General features: G+C 43.6%; 2 protein-coding genes across 2 annotated transcripts; one reads left to right on the forward strand and one right to left on the reverse strand.

Moving 5' to 3' along the window:
• Window positions 1–84: 84 nt before the first annotated feature.
• LOC118123703 (ER lumen protein-retaining receptor 2) lies at window positions 85–5,159 on the forward strand. The gene is made up of 5 exons (XM_035181241.2): window positions 85–356; window positions 2,591–2,691; window positions 2,798–2,956; window positions 3,073–3,325; window positions 3,862–5,159. Exons 1-5 carry the CDS (start codon window positions 266–268, stop codon window positions 3,894–3,896), a joined length of 639 nt encoding a protein of 212 aa, XP_035037132.1. The 5' UTR covers window positions 85–265; the 3' UTR covers window positions 3,897–5,159.
• A 549-nt stretch (window positions 5,160–5,708) lies between these two features.
• Window positions 5,709–7,450, reverse strand: LOC118123704 (lipid droplet assembly factor 1). Its single transcript, XM_035181244.1, has 5 exons — window positions 7,266–7,450; window positions 7,026–7,126; window positions 6,771–6,939; window positions 6,526–6,668; window positions 5,709–6,394 (listed from the first exon to the last, which is right to left on the reverse strand). Exons 2-5 carry the CDS (start codon window positions 7,110–7,112, stop codon window positions 6,347–6,349), a joined length of 447 nt encoding a protein of 148 aa, XP_035037135.1. The 5' UTR covers window positions 7,113–7,126; window positions 7,266–7,450; the 3' UTR covers window positions 5,709–6,346.
• Between the last annotated feature and the right edge of the window lie 13,088 nt (window positions 7,451–20,538).

Here is a 20,538-nt window from a genome sequence, read left to right on the forward strand (position 1 = left end):
GATGTGGGCGGGTCTTCTCGTGCTGTCAATCCGATTTTCGTCCAATCCAAATCCCTGCCTGTGTTTTCCCACGCCCCCTTCCACGTCGACCTGCACTCTCGCCATATTTTCAATCCCGTTGAGGACCCGCAGCCCCGTCAGCCGCCGAGCCGAGCCGAGCTGGTGAAACCTTCCTACGGGACTAGCAAGTGTGACCAGGAGGCTGCTTCTGCGCTGAGAGGAGACTTGTCTGCGTTAGCCGCGTCCGCTAATCCATCCCGCCGCCATGAACATCTTCAGACTGACCGGGGACCTCTCTCATCTGGCTGCCATCATCATCCTGCTGCTCAAAATATGGAAGAGCAGGTCCTGTGCAGGTGAGCCTGAGCTTCATCCACCATCACACGCGATGCTCCGTTGTTCTCCTGGTGTTTCTGGGTAACTTTGCCTTTCTCAGCTTTGTCCCCCCCCATCAACTAGCACGCTCCAAGGTAGCTAGCCACATGCTAACGCTCCCCACTCATTCATTTGAGCCAGTGGCTAACGGCGCTAGCTAACTGCCGATAACTAATAGAAACCGCGGTGTCTGCATTGCTTCTGTTACACTTACTACAGACGTGCGGTTAAGATACTGGGGTTGGTGACAACAATACCAAAATGTAGCTTAGCATTAGCTGGCTCAGTGTGAGTTGAGTATGCTAGCTGAACTCAGGGTTGAGGGGTTGTGTACACAGTTTGGTGTCTGCAGCTTTGCAGAGGAATAGTAATCATTCAAGATTAATATACGGTTGAAGTTGCTTCAACCGTATATTCGCTGCAGTACACACACACACACACACAGTGACACACACACATCACTGCTCTGCTAACTTCAGGTTCGGTGCTCGACTCTTTTGGTCTGGCTTCTGACGTGGCGTTCTCCAACGGAAGTAGCTAACCTCCTAAAATAGTTTGTTTGTTTCTGTTTGTTTGTTTTATTTCAACTCTACTTAATTTGCTTGACATTAGTCACGTGTTGAGAGTCAAGCTGCACACTGGGCCACACTAGATAACAGTGATTTCTAACCACTCCTACCAGTAGGGTTTATGAGAGGTGAGAAGTTATTGGGCACAAGGCTGTGGGGGTCAGGGTTCAAAGTGAAGAGGTCATTTCAGGCAACAGATAACAGATAGATAGTTCTGTTTGTGTATTTGTGTGGTTAGATATCATGTAGTGATGGTTTTGTTAAGGTAAGAGGTTAAAATGGTCATGATTCAATTCAGAATTATATATATATATATATATATATATATATATATATATATATATATATATATATATATATATATATATATATATATATACAGAAAATCTCAAACCCCAACAAGTCTGTAGAATCCTCGATCAGGGACGAGGGAAGTCAAAACAGAGACAATAGAGGACGTCAAGCACCAAGCGACCTTTAATAGTCTTTCACGGTCATACATAGGTGAATGTAGCAGTGGCGAATAAAACATTCACTTCTTGTGGGGAAGCAAATCTGCAGCGTTGTGTCTCCTAGAGTTCAACTTTGGTGAACCAATAGCAACCATGTTTGTTTGGTCGACCCCACTTGGCTGTCATTGGCATCACATCCTGCGATGATGCATAATTCACCTTCACAGACGATTATCATCCACCTGCATTCATGTATGTGAACCACAATGACCTTGTTCATACATTCTGTAAAACTGCTGAAAGATACCATTCACACAGAGGTGTACTGACAACAGGGGAGATGAAGCAGGTCAATGCTGACCACAAATGATGTGAGGGCACATATAAGCACAGAGGGAGACCCACTTCTGAAGGATGAGGGATGGCTGTGGCCTGAGGTACATCTCAAACAAGTCACCAGACAATCACAGGCTATCTAACACATGTAGACAATCATGCACTCACACATTCACCCCTGTGGTGAGGCGCACATGGAGGAAACCCCCAACCATTCTTGCTGGGAGGAGACATTGTTGATCATGTCACATCTTGCTGCCTTGTATGGATCTGGGATGATATTAAGCTAATTTATAAGATTCAAATTGTCATGTTTAGCTATGATCAAATGTCAAGGTTAGGGGATGAAAGGCAGGGTGGCCATTTTTGTTCATATTTGTCTGCACCCAAAAACAGTAACAGTTAGAAACATTATTTTTTGTGTTATAAGGTCAGCGGGGAAAAAACACACTCCAAAACAAACCTGTTTATACATTATGTACTGTTGTCTGCTGATGCCCTGTGATGTCTGAAGTGCTGGTTCAAGGATGCTAATCATATTGTCTTTGATTGGGAGTTTTCATATTTTGTCTCCTAGAAAGTTAAGCCTGGATTTAAAGACCATTCTATATTTTTTGTAAAACTTACTTAGAATAATGTTAGAGGGTAAAACGATTGGTTAAAAGTCCAAATTGAAGAAAAATATAGTTATTGGTGTCTTGAGTGTGCAGATAAACCATGATTCCAGTAGATGTCACTGTTCAATAAGGAAATCATTATTATTCATGATTACTACTAGTGAAGTCATTCTGAAGTTGCTCATGACTTTGGTTTACTTTTCACCTAAATAGTAAATGTGCTTTATTGTTTTTGTTCAAGGTATCTCTGGGAAGAGCCAGATCCTGTTTGCCATCGTGTTCACCTCACGCTACTTGGATCTGCTCACCTCCTTCATCTCCCTCTACAACACATGCATGAAGGTAAGACACCAGTCGCGCCTCAGCTCTGAACAGAATCCCTTGACGCTGGTCTCCTGTTATTCCCAGTAGCCTGAATGATGTGTGGAATGATTGTGTTGTTTACCAGGTGATCTACATCGGTTGTTCGTGTGCCACGGTCTATCTGATCTACATGAAATTCAGGGCTACCTATGATGGCAACCATGACAGTTTCCGGGTGGAGTTCCTGGTAGTTCCCGTAGGAGGCCTCGCTGTTCTCATCAACCATGACTTCTCTTTCCTCGAGGTGGGTTAAACCTTTTTGTAAATGAATTGATTATGAGAATACATGCAGGAGTCCCTTTTTGTAAACATGACATTTAAACGTGACATTAATTACACTCCTGCTCACTTTGTCATCAGATCCTTTGGACGTTCTCCATCTACCTGGAGTCGGTGGCAATCCTGCCTCAGCTCTTCATGATCAGCAAGACTGGCGAGGCGGAGACAATCACCACCCACTACCTGTTCTGCCTGGGCCTGTATCGCGCCCTCTACCTCTTCAACTGGATCTGGCGTTTCTATTTTGAGGGCTTCTTTGACATGATTGCCATTGTGTCTGGCATGGTCCAGACTATCCTCTACTGTGACTTCTTCTACCTTTATGTCACCAAAGGTGGGTTCTTTACTTGTGTCATCCATTAAGCAACAGTATAGGCGAACAAAAAAGAAACATTTTATGCACATGAAATATTATATAAAATCTTTTCATTTGGTGTTCAGTCACAGTAAAAAGTCGATAAAATGGGGTCATAGAATTCTCACATGCCCGTATGAACTGTATTCCTTCTTGGAATTAGTAAGAAATGAGGGACAAAATCCACACTCCTTGAACCCTGACAGACAGATTACACAGTTCAGCTGGAGCTAATATGAGGCCTCAGCGTTTGGTGAATGAATTGCGTCTCTTCCAAAGTTACAGTTTTTAGTACAAAATTCACTCTTTGTGCCACTGTCCCTTCACAGTAGTTAAGCAAGGAAACACATTCCCAGGAAACGCACAAAGGGAATTTTGTGGGGGAACATTTTTTTTAATTTGCATGTGCGCAATCATTTTAGCCTCAAATTTGTCTCGCAAAACCACGACAGGATTTTGTCTGTGGTGCTAAGGTTCCGATGACGACTGTCTAACATTTTTTTCTCATCCCCCAGTGTTGAAAGGCAAGAAGCTGAGTCTGCCTGCATAAAACATGGAGAAGGAGACAGCGACTCCCAGCAGACTCAGGGGGTGGGGAGATGACATCGTGGAATCTCGTGACCTATAGCAAAGGATGCCTGAGACCGAGAGCAAACTAACGGGGAAAAACACTAGTCTTCTTGATGATTGCTGATTGAACTGGTAAATGCCAACAAACACCAGAGCTGAACAAAGACCATCCCGAATCAGCATCTGGATTTCTGTGTTCAGCATCTTGCCTTAAACTTCTTTTCATTGCTGTTCAAATAGGAGAAAGGCTTCTTTTTGTTTTTAAATGCGAGGTGTATACGCTTTTTTTTATTTCTTATTTTTATAATGTCACAGATGGAGTCATGTCTGAGAAGTACCTTGTTTGACTTGGTAATGAAATGCACAAATGTACAGTCTTATTAAAGAGAGAGATAAAGAGTAATGTATCTGAGTGCCTGATGAGGATTATATCCATTTTCTCACAGTATTCTTTTTTCTACATTAGGATTGTTTTTTATATCTCCATTATGTTTTGCATATGCTGTAACGCACTCTCTCGTCAACATTTTAGAGGCCAACACATCACACACAAAATATTGCCATTTAATATTTCTCAAAAATATTAAAAAAAGATTCTTCTCTCTTTTAAAAATCTGAACTTTTTGTATTTACAGCTCATTCACTTTAAGATCTAACCTGTGAAATACTTTACTTAAGTGCCAGCAGTCTTTTAGTCATCCGTGTCAGTAATTTCAAATGTGGGTATCTCCTTTGGAATGAAACTCCTCATATCTTCTTTTTTCTTCAGCTTACGGTTTTAAAGAAGCCACCATTCAATGTAGTTGTTCTGCAGCTTCAATATAGATTTCGTACAATCTTAAGAGCAATGCTTTTTGGATGTAGAGATAGCACAAACTTTGTTTCTGTCATTATTGCACTCCAGTAACCAACGCACGAACACCAGCCAATGACGTGTCAGTGATGAATGACTGAAGGTCGAGTGTGTGTATCATTCAGGGCTGAGAAGGATCCTCCAGCACTTCGACTGGTTGGGACTTCTCATTTATGAACTGAATGTCTGAAGTGTGAACAGTTCAACAGATCTGACATTGTTCTGCTCAGTAATTTGAATATAGGTTGTCATGCTGTTCAATGAATGCATTTATTGTGAATTTAAAGGCCTCCTAATCTTTTCAAAATTACCATTCCTCAAGGATTATTTCAACGTTTTATGTCACATTTTTGCATTATATCACCTCCATTAAAGATTTTATGAGAATCACCCTCCAGTGTCACTGTGATCTTTGAAGAGCTGATTAGAGTGCAGCTTTATCCTATAGACATATTTTACACATTGAGTTTGAGCTCTTACATTTTTTTAAATTATACATTCTTTATTTTTACATTTTATATGACGAGCATAGACTCTTCAAGATAAAACACGAAGGTACATGACAAGTACAGTACTTGACTAAACAAGATGTAGAATATGAGTTTAGATTATTATAGATATACAATCCTATAGTAAATTGTAATTTGAAAAATACAAAATAAACATTGTAAAAGTGGAGAACGATGAGAATATTGCATATTTATTAAAACAGAAAGTGACAAAAGCTAGAAAGATATGTTTTAACTGCTTTTAAAAGTTAATTGTTGAGGAATTATTTCTGATGTATTTTTGTGGAAAAATTGATAAACATAATTCTAATGATTTATTGTCTCAAAGATTCCTTTACAAAATGCAGGATTGAAAAATATTTGATTGCCACAGTTTTGTGTCCTTTACTATTTCATTGCCAAGGTGTTTGCACAGAAAACCAGGCAACAGTTTCATTCTGATGAACTTTTATTCAAAACTGCTTTACAGATGCAAAACACTTGACAGAAAACAGTCATGTAACAAGTTTTTATCACGTTTGTCGAGGCATATAGAGTTTGGTTTGGATCTGGATCATGGGGTCGGATCCACAAGTTTTTTTTAAACTTCTTTCAACAATAGATCATTTTTGTGAATCTCTAAAGTAATACTTCGTGTTGAAAAACAAATCTGGCATATTTAGTTGGACTGATAACTATGAGTGTGTAATTTGGTGTTGGTGATGTCTAGATCAGACTAACTGTCTGTATTTGGCTAATGAGGCACTTGGAAATATAGTCTTTCATGTTGACATTATATAACCATTAAAATAAATATATAAATATAAGATCATAAGACTTCCTGTTTAAGATAATATAATGATACAATATTCAGTAATATTTAGGCTTTACACATACATTAACCATCAGGTAGACTTTGAGCTTTGGAAATCCATTTACAACAGCAGATCCCAGAATCAAGTCATCACACATTTAAGCATCTCTGTCCTCTGAGTCCAAACCATGGAGCTTCAGTGGTGCGGATTCAAGGCTCCTGTACATTCCAAGGAAGAAAGTAGAGAGAAGAGGACGAGAGCGACTGTGTTTCCTTCAGTCTTGAGTTTTGGAACCCGTCTCCTTCTCCTGGACGTTAACCGACTGATAGGAACAATGGAGAAGAGGACAAAATAAAACAGTGTCCAACATTTAACACCGGCTTGTGATGCTGTGCCACAGTAAGTACAATTAAAAGTAAAACATGTAATGTAAATAGATCTACAGTACATTACCTTGATCAGTTGTGGGGAATACTTCAGGACGTTGGAGATGGATACCTGAAAAGCTATTAGGATGAGTGAAACTGTGACCGAGAAGAAGGCGAGACCGCAGAGGATGCACAGCAGAGTCAACCCTGCCACAAACAACAGGGACACTGAAAGAAAACAGAGAAGAAGAACACGTTTTTGGCAATGAAAATCTAAAGTATTGTAAAAAAAACACTTTGTGAGGCCGATCTTGACTTGAGTGCACCTACCCTCGAAGAAAACGAAACCTACTGCCGAAATACCCGTGGTGACAAGAGCAAAGACGAGGAAAAGTCCAGCAGGCAGAGCAGCCATGGCCCCGAACAGCATCACTGTGAGGGTCAAGAAAGGATGGCTGCCCATGTACTGCACCAATTTGGTCTTCAGCACCTGAGCCATCTGGGGAAGACACTATTCAGTCATTCAGCGGGGGGGAAATAAAGACAGTGAATAAAGATGCTGCAGGTGATCTTATTTGGGGTTACATCTGAGTTTTGACAGAGGCGGCTCAGCAGGACGGTCCACCGCCCCTGCTGCTTCTGAGAGTCAGTTCCACTGCTGCTGGGCTGCATCTCTACACCGTCACCTGAGGAAAACACGAGTCAGTCTGACAGCCACAATCCAACCACTGACATGCAAGTTAACCCCACACCACTGATGTACAGTCTGGACAGCTGAACATCCTCATCTGAGTGTTTTGAAAAGTTCAGCTGGAAAGTACAAACCTGAACAAAGTAGAAAACCTGGTTTGAATCTCAGTGAAAAACCTGCTTGCGACTGTGTGAACCTGTGTCCTGTAAGTCTCACACTCCAACAGCAACAGCAGCAACACACCTTCTTTCTTTTTATTCTTCATCCTCCTCCTCTTCCTCCTCCTCCTTTTTCTCCTCCTCCTCTTTCTCCTCCTTCTTCTTCCTCTTCTGCATTCCTGGAAGAGAGACTCCAAAAGGCTCGCTGATATCATTGCTGCCATCTACTGTTCACTCAACGTGCTGCAATGAAATGTTGAAAAAAAGTAGGCCATAGCAATACCGCATGCCATCCAAAGGTGCCAAAGGTGGCCCGAATCTGTTTTGTGCTATTTGAGCCATATTTACCATTGACCACATGGGCCAGGTTAGGGTTCACACCTTTCTAGATGACTTTAGGCTCACAGCCATTTTGTCCAGGCCACAAGACGGCCAGTTCAGTCAGACAACTCACGTTTGAATGTTTATTCAACAGTAGAACAGGTTTAGTGTTTGGCGTCTAGGCTCCGACTTAATCACTCCCCCATATGATACACAGGAATGATGGGAGTGATGAGCTAATACTGTAACCCCCACCGTCGGAGCCTACAGGTGGATGCTGGGGTGGTGGAGGGGCTGAGACAATTGTCTGTGATACTGCGTAGCAGTTAGGAAGCAGAGAGAGGGATGGGAATTCCCTCTGCTTAAATAGACCGCCTAATGAGGTGGACGAGTACTGTAGATGGTAGTGGCGAGTGAAGTATGTCACATGATGTATGTCACATGATGTGTGTCACATGATGTGTGTCACACGATTGAAACAGTGCAGCTCGAGTTGCCTGCCAGAACTAGCTCGCCGGCGTCGCTCCAGAAGTGCCACATCATTGCCTGAGGTGGCACATATCTGTTTGCTATCTGGGATGTTTTGTATCTATTTATTTATGTTTTCTTTCATCTTTATACTTATGGAAACTTGTAATTATATGATTTTTACCATTAGAAAAAATAGTCTGATGGTTGTAATGGGTTTTATTTACTCAGTCACAAAACAGGGTTATGTTGGATGAGTGGTTGTTGAGACAAGACAGACAGAAAGAGATGTTTGTATTTATTAGTAGAAATAATGCAGATATTAAATAGAATTATTATGTTTGTATCAATAGATTTCTGGTGAGGAACCATGAATGGCTATATATATTTTTATTATCTTATTCTGAAGCTTTATTCAAAGCACATATGTTCTCCAGCAGGTCTGACTCATTATTATTCATTGTCTACAATCACTGTCCTTATCCTGTACAGATCAAGGCCAGTCTTCTTTGCTTCCGTCTGTAATAACGCTGTAAAACACCACTTGTCTTTATTGGACAAGTGATAATGTATCAAGTGATTTGTTTGTGTAGTTTAAATACCTTTTGTCCAGGGTTGGGGGACAAAAGAGAGAGTTCTTCTCCGAATGTTCATATTACAAGTTCTCCAGTGAAAATGCAAAAGGAATATTCTGCAGTATGCATGTATTCTCCTGCTGGTGTGTGCAAGTCTGTGTAACATGCACAGTCTGACATTGTGATTCATTGATGCAGAGCTTGACTTTGCAACCAGGGACACTGCAGCGGTAGTTCTCCAGAAACCCAGTAGAGGGGGTTCCCAACTCACGTCCCAGCTGTCAGAATGAAATGGCTCCTTAAAAGTAATGACAGTGCTTTCTCCCTCTCCGCCCTGTGCTGCTATGAAATAGCATCAACGAGATTTCACTGGCCGAGACCGAGAGTGATCAGAATATTTAATGACTGAACTTTACCACCACCGCTGATTACTTCTTCAATCAAGGATAGGGATTGCTGGCCGTGCCACCACCAGCCACAAATTGAGTCTATCCCCTAGAGTTTTGAGGATAGCATTAGATAGATGTGATCGCATAACGTGAGGTCTTGCAGTGAGGGGAATGGCAAGGTGATGTTTTTAGAGCCACACCACAGAGAGACACCCTCAGGACCAGTGATGACAACTTATTTGGAGCCTTTATTGCTGCAGGACTTTCTAATTAATCACTCTCCTTTATATTGAGCACAGGGAAAGAATTGGGTGAGGGAGAGAAAGCGGAGAGGCTGCACCTCTCCAGACTGCGGAACACAATGAACTCAGTGAACCAGGGAGTGTGAGCATCTGTGTGCAGCTTGCAGAGGAATCCCCATTAATTAGACTTATTTAAGGAAAAAACCACAAAATGTCATGGAAAAAGGATGAGTAGTTTTTTGCGTAGTCCTGATAACAAACAAAGAAACAAACAAATGCATACAAAAACACAAAAATAAACTCAGAAACAAAGAGGAAAATAACCGTTTTTTAAACAGGGTTGAAAAAACTAAATGTGTACATGTCCTGGTTTTATTTTTAATCCGCTGTGTCTGAAAACATATTTCTTGTGCCAACAATTGGTATATTGTTCCCACTATACAGAGTATGGTAATAACTAGTACAGTATGATGTAAGCAAAACCCCAATAAACTCATATCTATATAATATATACATGTTTTAGCCTTTATATGTGTTTTGATTTGCAGTAAACTGGAATGTAAAGTATGTAAAACACATCTTGTGATTTGCAGCCAAACATTTCTCAAATAAAACACGGCCTGTACAATGGTTTGAATTTTTTTTCCTGCTGAACATAATAAGTCAGCTGAAGGTAGCAGAGTTGTTTCATGGCTCCTGGGGCTAATGACTCTTGTGACAAGCAGCCCACTCTCTTCTACTTGAGGGGAGATTGGAACTGGAAACCTGTAGAATGGAGATATGTTCGAGTGTCGGAGAGCAAATTGACTGTAGAATATATCTACTGACACGTGCCGAGCCGCTCAACAGATTGCAGCCAAAATGTGATTGATGAGCTGTCAGCAAATTCCAATTTGCATCCACTGATTGTGAAAACTAATCACTGAGAGAGAGGTGGCCAGGGGGGGGTTCAGTGTTGACCGATGCATGTCCACCTCTTGAGTGGCTTGTAAAATGATATAATGAGTTACACGTTGGACATATATTCCAAAGCCTGCAGTGTTTCATGAGAAAACAAGAGGGACCTGGTGCTTTTTCTCTCTTTTGGCTCGTCACCCTCGATTTCCACAGCCCTCCATCACACTGTCCACCTCCCTGTCCCTCAGTCCAGGCTTCGCTCACCTCTCTTTGTAGTTTCACAGGCTGGTTCGGCCAACAGCTGGCCGCAGGGAGAACAAAATGTCTGTGGAGTCTGCCCTGTGTCACAAGGAAAGTCCTCGTTGTCAGTGCTTGTCATTTTGCCAGATGAAGGGGCCCATTTTCAGTTCCACTCCTCTGACCGGGGAGAGAAATGGGCTCAACGAGCGCTCCTGGAGGCCGGTAAAGGGCACTGAGGAGGATGGAGTCAGGCCCTCTCAAAGCTCGCCATCAGCAGCAGCTGCATCACTGCACACACACACACACACACACACACACACACACACACACACACACACACACACACACACACACGCAAGTCTCTCTATACTTGTGAGGGCACTTATTGACATAATGCATTCCCTAGCCCCTTACCCTAACCTTCACCTAAACCTTATTCTAACCCTTAACTTAAAACCAAGTCTTAACCCCTCAAACAGCCCATTGAATTTGTAACAATGATGGTATTGAACCCCATTGAAAAATTGGCCCTCATAACTATAGATTGACATGTGCATGACCCTGTCTTTGAAATCCCACTAATTTAGAGATTAGCTTTTGACAAACTGAAATGTTTAAACTATATTTTCCACAGTGTACCTTTTTGTCTTGGCCAGGACAATTTGCAGTACAGCCAAAGACCCGAAACAGAATTGTTGTTTTTGAACAGAATTAATCAGCGAGCTTTAGATGTGCTGGTAGACAGACCCGTGTATTTGTGTCATACACCTTGTGCGAAGTTGGCTTCATAATATACATATACTATGAAGGTGCATTCAACCTCCTCATCCACCTCCTGAAAGAGAAAATGTGCAGAATTATTCATTTAATCAGTCTAACGTAATGCACCCCCCCATGCCCATACACAGACAGTCACATGCTGCCTGTTTGTATCTCTCAGCATATTGTGGAAGCTTTTGGTTTATCATCCACTTCATTACGGACTGGGATTGAATTTCAGCACGTTTCCCACATTCAGTTATAATGAATCAACACCGCCCCTGCGTTCAACTTTTCATCAATTAGAAGCAAAATCCATGAGGTGTCACTGAATTACAAAGCCGGGAGGAAATATTTCAAAGTTGGGTCAGTGGGTTTACACATTGGAAAAAAAACACTTGCAAGAAAAATGGTTCCGATCATCAAAATGATGTTGCTTTGTGTTGTTTCTACTCTCCTCATCAGATATGCAGTTTCCTTCTCAGCTCCGGTGTTGTAATGGATTGCTGTTGCTGCTGCCATTTGTCCCTTGCATTGTGATACAGTCTTTGAATTATGATCAAAGAAGGAGCGGGCTAAAAGCTGCTGCAGGATGAGTGACAGCTCTTGATAAAGGAGAGAATGAAAAGAAAGGGAAGGGTCTGGAAAGGTCATCATTAAAGAAGGGTGATTTTAAAGTAACACAGCCCCATCCATTATTTGCTGCACGTTTTGTGTGAGTCTGACCTGGAGGAGACCTTTGGACTCGAGGAAGAACAAGGGGAAGAGAGAGACTAAAAAGAGAGGATGAATAGGGGTGGAAGTATGGAGCCGCAAGAGGAGTTCCTCTGTCTCATTAAATCTGTTAGCATCCTTTTGTATTTCCCATCACTTCACAATGTCTCCCTCGGGAAAGAAAGGAGAATCTTTTCTGCCCGTGTGTCACGGCTTTAGTGTCAGCTGCTGGATTTGCTCATTAGTTCAGCTTTGGTCATTAGGTGATTGTTTTGAACCGAGGGGAGGAATTCATGCCGCAGTGTCGATTTTGTTTCAGGGTGGGGGGGCATATTTACCTCCACCAAGGAGTCAAAGGTTTCACTCCTGTCTTTATGTTTGTTGGTTGGTTTGTGTGATTTTAAGCGAAGATAAGGCAAAAACGACAAGACGGATAAACATGAAACTTGGTGGAAGGATGCAGTATGGGTCACGGTAGAAGCCAATTAAGTTTGGTGCAGATCCAGGAATTATTTGCGCGATAAGGTATTTCTTTTAGATTTTCATTGATTTCCCAGGTAATGATTCATGGATCTTGATAAAAAAACAAAATCATATATAAATAAAGATAAATATTTAGAGGACTAATATTAAGAGTTTGGGTAATTTGGTGCAGCTTGATTTGAATTTTAGGGGAATGTTGGGCTTTGCCATTCTAGTTTATGTTGTTTTAGTGGTTACAGGAGTGCACCACATGGTAGAATATCCTCTGATCTGTATGCAAGGCTTTGTGGTTTTCCAGTGTTTAAACAAGTCTTTATGATGCAAACATCAACACATTTGTCAGGTGCATGTGCATAATATCTGCACAACTACACTTCCGGCGTGAACTTCACAGGTGACCTTTTGTTTCTGTGGTTGTTTGGACTTGCAGTTTGTTTGATGCTCTAACCACCCTGAATTAAGCACTACTCCAACATCAAGGTGGTGTGGTTGGCTAGATGAAAGCGGAGGGAGCTGCGCAGAGGGTAATACATTAAACAGGCGGATATTCACAGTGAGGGGGAGGCAGCTGGGGAGAAGGTGTGATGAAAGGGGGATTAGCATGGCCTCATCATCACAGAAAAGCCATGAGTGCTACATGAAGCTGTGAGGAGCTCGGCAGGTTTGTTGGTTTAACCCTTGTGTTGTTCCTGGGTCGAATTGACCCAGAGTGTGTGTGTGTCTGTGTGTGTGTGTGCGTGCGTGAGTGCGTGCGTGTGATCATACGCAAGCCCTGGCCGGTCAGGGTTAGGGTTAGGGTGACCCAAGGATTGTCATTATCCAATTCTCCTGGGGTAATTGAGACCAATGGATTGTCATTCTCGATTGTCATGGGAGGGGTCATTTAGACCCAGAGAGGGCGCTGTGGTGCTCTGTGGGGTCATTTAGACCCACACCTGATTCCAATTGAAATCAAGGGGGGGTACATTAGACCCACATATAAGTCTCAGTGTGCCACTCTCTCATGGCACGATGTCGAGTCAGGAGCGTTTCACCAGAGGACAGGTTCTCCAACAGCTATTCTCCCAGCAACCATCCTCTGAACCCGAAGAGGACGCGAAAGAGCCAGACCGAGAAGCGGACGGAGATGGAGAAGCAGACCGAGAAGCAGACAGAAAAGCAGACAGAGAAGAAGACAGAGAGGACGGAGACGGAGACAGAGACGGAGACAACGGCGATAGCGAAGAAGACGAAGACGACGACGGTGACTACGAAGACGACGACGGTGACGAAGACGAAGACCCAGTGGGTGATGCTTCTGCAGATTCTTCATCCTTGGAAGAAGAAGAAGAAGGAGGACAAGACCACGGTGACACCACCACCACCGGACTCGTGGAAAGAGAGACCTTCCCGTCAAGAAACGGGGAAATAACATGGTCCTCGAGGGCGTACGGCCGAGAGGAGGGCCACTGCTCCTCCTCCTCCTCTTCCTCCTCCTCTGCTGCGGCTCAAAGCGGGGTCCCCCGGGGCCCCACGATCCACGCGACGTCCCGCACCGGTGACCTAGCCTCGACGTTCCGCCTGTTCATCACACCGACGGTAGAGAACATCATCCTGGAGATGACGAATCGGGAGGGTCGTCGAAAATACGGTGACGAATGGAAAGGGATGGACGAGACCGACCTGCGCGCCTACGTAGGGCTGCTGATCTTAGCGGGCGTGTACAGGTCCCGGGGCGAGGCCGCCGCCAGCCTGTGGGACGCCGAGAGCGGCCGGGCGATATTTCGTGCCACGATGCCCCTAAAACTCTTCCACACGTACTCCAGACTGCTGCGCTTCGACGACCGCGAGACGAGACGCACGAGACGAGCCACGGACAAATTGGCGGCCGTGCGAGAGGTCTGGGACGCGTGGGTGTCGCGGCTACCGCACCTCTACAACCCGGGGCCCGAAGTGACCGTGGAGCAACTGGTTCCGTTCAGAGGTTAGTCTTTTTTCTTTTTTTTTAATATTATTATTATGTTATGTTATGTTATGTTATGTAGATAGTGGCTGCTAGTCCTCGTGCTCATCTCATCTCCTCTCATCTCTTCTCCTCCTGTTTTTCTCCCTAGGCCGGTGTCCTTTCCGACAGTACATGCCCAGCAAGCCGGCGAAATACGGGATCAAGTCGTGGGTGGCCTGCGATGTGAAATCAAGCTACGCTTGGAAGATGCAAGTGTACACCGGAAAGCCGAGCGGCGGACGCCCAGAACGGAACCAGGGGTTGCGGGTAGTGCTCGATGTAACGGAGGGACTGCACGGTCGTAACGTCACGTGCGACAATTACTTCACCTCCTACGAACTCGCGCGGCAGCTCCTGGAGAGGAAGATCACCGTGGTCGGCACTGTTCGGAAGAACAAGCCCGAGCTCCAGACCAGGCTGCTCGCGGTCAAGGGACGAGAGGTGTTCTCATCCAAGTTCGCATTCACGCCCACTGCCACTCTTGTGTCCTACATCCCAAAGAAAAACAGGAACGTGGTGCTCCTGAGCGCACGGCACCCTGAGGCCGACATCAGCGACCGCGAGGACGGGAAACCGGTCATCGTCCTGGACTACAACCGCAACAAAGGTGGCGTGGACAACCTAGACAAGGTGATCGGAACGTACAGCTGCAGGAGGATGACCGCGCGCTGGCCCCTGGTCGTCTTTCACAACATTCTCGACGTCTCTGCCTACAACGCCTTCGTGATATGGAGAGAGATCAACCCAGACTGGATGCCGGGAAAGCGGAACAAGCGGAGGGTGTTCCTAGAGCAGCTGGGAAAGGCTCTCGTGACTCCGTTCATCGCACGAAGGGAGCGCATCCCCCGCACCGACGCATCCGCCGCGGTTGTGAAGGCTGTAAAAGCCGCCGCCGCAGACAGAGCTGTTGACTACGACGCTCGACCCGAGTGTCCGGCCTCCTCCATAGCCCTAGCAGCAGCCCCGCTCGGGGCGAGTAAGAGGAAGAGGTGTCAGATAGGCCCCAGGAAAAAGGACTGTAAAACTCACACCATGTGCCGCGGGTGTAACATATACATCTGCAAGGGCTGCTCAGGTGTCTATTGCGCTACGTGTGCGTCCTAATATGGGGTGGGCTATGTGAGGGGGCCAACAGCCGGGGGAAGCAGGGACAACACAAGGGTTAAGTAGCGAGGCAAAGAAAGACCAGCGGCCTTGACTGGTCTTATAGCTGCTTTTGTAACTCCCCAAATCTCAAATGCTAAGTTCTGCTAAATAAATTCAAGGTTTGTTGGTATTTTTAATACATTGTCAGCTGAGCACTGCGAAGAACTGTGTGAAAAAAACAAAGTGCTTTTGTCTGTGTAAACGGAAAACTGCCTGTAAATGCCAAGGTGAATTTTGATGCTGTCTTTACAATCGAAGAAACTTGTAGCTGGAGGCAGGTCTGGTTCTAAATGAAACCCTACACCTAACCAATCCCTGACCGGGCACATCCAATAAAGAGGCATGAATTATTCTCTCACACACACACACACACACACACACACACACACACACACACACACACACACACACACACACACACACACACACACACACACACACACACACACACACACACACACACACACACACACACACACACACAGTATCCCTCCTCTTCCTCTGAGCTTGTGATTAACAACTGGATTGTTACAGTTGAGCTGTTGCTGTGGAACAACAAAGCCCCGTTGGTCACTGTGTTGAACAGTGTATCCTCCCGATTTATGACAAACTGTTATCACACTTACACACACACACACACATCAACCAAAATGTCTAAAAATGCTAGCAAACATCTCACAATGTCAAAGACAGTGAAAAAAATGAATACCCTTTAATGGGTTCTTTACTGACCCGTATCCCTTCGAGCCGATTTTCACTGTATTCGCTTTTGTAATTTTGCGTAATCCTGCTAACAAACAAACAAACCAGGAGTGGGGAGTGATAGTTAGAGCTGTCCAGTTGTGATCAAATCACCCAAGAGACTTGTTAACACCAGGTATGAAGAAGGATTAGCAAGCCAATCAGAAGAGCACAAGTGAAACAGGCATACGTGTATAATACTGGAAATAATTAAAAGTATCTGGTTGGATACCATTGCTCAGAATCTAATTGAAAACATTTCTCATGGCCTTCAAACTTTATTTCACACTGTTGAGAATACTTGCAGACTTTGTTTGTTGTGTATCAATGTATTCCGGCTATTTATTGGAGCTGTATGATATTTACACTGAGGAAAAATATTCAAATCTAAATCTAGAGTGTGTGTTTTTTTTATGTCTGCACTCTTTCAGCAATATTTGGCATTTTGACAGATCTTCACCAGAAATGATAAAACCAACCGTTCTGTGGGTTTGATCCGTGTTTGTCTGTGCAGGACGAGTTACCGTTGAATGAGCTTCTTGTGTTTCATTAAACCTGGAAAAGTACGGCTTGTTTGCCCAAGTCACCTTGTCCCTGAATGCAACCTCCACAGATAGATAAACGCTTTTCATCACCACAGAGAATAAATTGGTCCTTCTGCAGGCATCATTTTCCACCAGCTGCAGTTCTATTCAGAAAGACGCTCAGGTGTGACAATCCCGTGACTGTTGCTTTGCAGATATAAATTGTCACTGATGTGTTTTGCCGTGTCAATGTTCCCTGTTTATTTGAAAAGCAGTTGTTGCCATTATTTCAGCAGCTCAGCAGCTGAGTCAAAGAGGGCTGCAGTAAAAAAACCCCAGCAATTTGATGCAATCTGACACACCAGCACAATGTATTAGTTTGTTGTGAAGGAAATATCAGGAACACTGATGTGCTGGAAATCCTGTTACACACTAGTAAACTCCCCCTGGGCTTACCAGAGCTCCTCCGGTCATCCTCCAGAGGGGCTGTACGTGTGAACGCAAATGTCAGAGGAGCCGAAGCGAGCAGGAGATCCTCCGCAAAATTCACAATGTGTTGATGATGTTTCTAACAACCGACGGACCCAAAAATTAAAAAAGAAAACAAATTTCTCAGGATTAAAAAGCGGTGTCATGCATGTAGTTTTTAGTGATAAGGGCCGACGCCGTTGTCGATGGGCTGTAAACGGAAAAGCCGAGATATCCGCAGCAGAATTCATAGGTCACATCCTGCCTCTGCCTGCTGCACCAGCCCTCACCTGAACGCTCTGGAGATTTCTTTGTTGTGAACCTCCTGCTGTGTTGTGCATGTGTGAGAGGCAACATCCACAGAAAACCCACTTCTTCTGTGGCGGTCATGTCTGAACACAGCTACAGCCTTCAGCACACAAAGGAGAACATTAATATTCACACAGAGTTGTGCAGGAAAACCAGTGCCTCTGGCTGTTTTTAGTAAGAAGGCGTGTTTGCAAAATCTCAAATGATATGCTAGAATTTGACTGCTCATTGTTAAAATGCATTAAGGTAAATAATTATGTATTTGAGGTCATTTTTGCTGAAATAAATTCATTCCTAACCCAATCCCTATCTAGATAACATCTAGATAGGGATATTGACATTGAAATCAAACATTCTAAAACTAGAATGGCACTCAGTGGAGCCCAAGGCCCAACAGTCCCCTTGAGAAACCACATTTCAATTCACTAGATCACAGAAAAGAGGGCTGCGTTGTTTTTTAAAATCTCAATGAGACATACCTCAGCAAAATATGATGCAATCTGACGCACCAGCGCAACAGCTCTGCAATGTATGCAATTGCTGTGAAGAAAATATCAGGTACACTGATGTGCTGGGGCTCCTGAAACACACCACAAAGTCTACAGCGCACAAAGGAGAACATCAAAATGCACCCAGTTTTACCCTATGTGACTCAATTAATACATAAAAACACATTCTTTTGTTGCTGTTAAGGTAATTTAAGCAGCAGCTGAGTCCATGATGTGATCAAATGACCACAAAAGGAGCAGTTTGGTTGGAGTAGAAATCTGCAGGCTCTCTCCACTTGCATGGTTTATCGTCTCTGCTTTGGATATTGACAGACATGTATAATAAATAGTCTTCACGTGGATTTAAAGATTTTTTCAGTGATTCTCTGAGGATGTAATGTTTTTTTCTTTTTTTTTTTACAAGACTTAAGTTTTTTCGTGTCTTTGACGGCAAAATAGATACATAGGCTCACATGCACGCTCTCGCACACACACAGCAGAGGCCCAATCACAGCAGCAGTGCACGGGCTCATCCATCTTTATTACTGCAGCAACACACTCGTACGACTCGGCAGTACACACACACACACACACACACACACACACACACACACACACACACACACACACACACACACACACACACACACACACACACACACACACAAAGACACTCCCTTTGTTTTTTCTCCTGTCTTTCTATCTGTCTCTTTTCATTCTCTTTCCTTGCAACTCTCCTCGTCTGTTGCATAAGTTTCACATGAGAGACGTTTAAGGGCTGACAGGACATTTATCAGAGGGACCTACTTTATATCCCTGAAGCGTATGGATGACCTCAGTTGAGACAATGTGGGGATGTGGATTTATTCAAAGCGGCCACTTGCTGTTTGTCTCGTTTAAACAGACACATTGTTCCTCCTCTTCTGCTGCGGGTGATTTGAATGTTTGTGCAGAGAAATGCGTGTTAACACTGAGTTTATTTTCCCTTTTTAGTTAGAGAGGTGTTAATTGGCTTCTCAGGAGCTGTGTGTATTGGTAATTGTTAGACTGTGAAGTTGAGTAAGAGATAGAGATTGTCTAACTGTGCCTGTGGTTGTATCCAGGGGGAGTTTGAAAGATGTTCAACTTCAAACCGAGGTGATTATAAGTGAATAAAATTGCATCTTGTCCTGTGTGTGTGTGTGTGTGTGTGTGTGTGTGTGTGTGTGTGTGTGTGTGTGTGTGTGTGTGTGTGTGTGTGTGAGGGCGTGTGTGTGAGTGTTTGTTCTCATGTACACTACGCTCCATCCTAACATTGACAGGGACAAAGTGTCAGCTGAGTCAGCGCTGCTGTCAAGACTTAAATTGTGTGCATGCACACACACACACACACACACACACACACACACACACACACACACACACACACACACACACACACACACACACACACACACACAACTGTATCCCTCCTCTTCCTCTGAGCTTGTGATTATCACCTGGATTGTTACATTTGGGCTGTTGCTGTGGAGCAATGAACACTGTATCCTCCTGAAATATAACAAACTGTTATCACACTTATCACACTTACACATACACACTTACACACACACACACAACACACACACACACTGTGACCAACACAAAAACCTTTGACACATGGTGAAAAAAATACGGACGGACAGACGGACGAAAAACAATACAAAATAAAAATCTGTCCGTCTGTCCGTCCAAAAAAAAAAATAATACAGACAGACAGACGGACGCAAAAAAATAAATAAAACTAGGGCTACGTTGTAGCACTAACGGGCCCGAGCACACGCATTTTGAAGCCTGTTGCTGTTAGTGGAGAGAGCGATCAATGACCAAGCGCACGTCTCCACGTTGCATGCGTTTTGCGCACTGCGGCAAGGACAAACGCTTCACTTCCTGCGTCCGTCACACGATGTCGATCCTTGCCTGCTAGTTGCTCATTACGGTCCACGCTATCAATTGCACATCACACTGTGAACATTTTATGTAAATCAAATGATAGTTGTAAAACAAAGCTTACTTCCTGTTGCCACTATTATAAATAAAATTAAATCCGTCAGTCTGTCCGTCCCAGACATACCTACGACGAAAATTCGTCCGTCTGTCGTACTGGCTCTGTCCTGAAGGAGGGATGCGAGAAGATGGATGCTATTTACCAGAGCATGGATGATATCAAGACCTTCGAAAATTCGTCCGTCTGTCCGTCCCAAAAAAAAAATTATAATACGGACAGACAGACAGACAGAAAAAAATAAAAAAATAAAATCCGTCCATCTGTCCGTCCCAAAAAAAAATAATAATACGGACAGACAGACAGAAAAAAATAAAAAAATAAAATCCGTCCGTTTGTTCGTCCCAAAAAATAAAAATAATACGGACAGACAGACGGACGAAAATTGTACTTTTAGTTACTTTTTAGTTACTTTTGTACTTTTAGTTACTTTTTAGTTACTTTTGTACTTTTAGTTACTTTTTAGTTACTTTTGTAC

This window comes from Hippoglossus stenolepis, chromosome 16, assembly GCF_022539355.2.
Source record: "Hippoglossus stenolepis isolate QCI-W04-F060 chromosome 16, HSTE1.2, whole genome shotgun sequence".
Lineage (NCBI taxonomy): Eukaryota > Metazoa > Chordata > Actinopteri > Pleuronectiformes > Pleuronectidae > Hippoglossus > Hippoglossus stenolepis.

Excerpts from the sequence above, each read along its gene's own strand:
- LOC118123704 (XM_035181244.1), bottom strand. The coding sequence starts at position 7,112 with ATGCAGCCCAGCAGCAGTGGAACTGACTCTCAGAAGCAGCAGGGGCGG. Across the intron at positions 6,940-7,025 it reads GCCTCTGTCAAAACTCAGAT|ATGGCTCAGGTGCTGAAGAC; the intron begins GTAACCCCAAAT and ends TGTCTTCCCCAG. Across the intron at positions 6,395-6,525 it reads ATTCCCCACAACTGATCAAG|TCGGTTAACGTCCAGGAGAA; the intron begins GTAATGTACTGT and ends TGTTCCTATCAG.
- LOC118123703 (XM_035181241.2), top strand. The coding sequence starts at position 266 with ATGAACATCTTCAGACTGACCGGGGACCTCTCTCATCTGGCTGCCATC. Across the intron at positions 357-2,590 it reads GAAGAGCAGGTCCTGTGCAG|GTATCTCTGGGAAGAGCCAG; the intron begins GTGAGCCTGAGC and ends TTTTTGTTCAAG. Across the intron at positions 2,692-2,797 it reads TCTACAACACATGCATGAAG|GTGATCTACATCGGTTGTTC; the intron begins GTAAGACACCAG and ends GTTGTTTACCAG.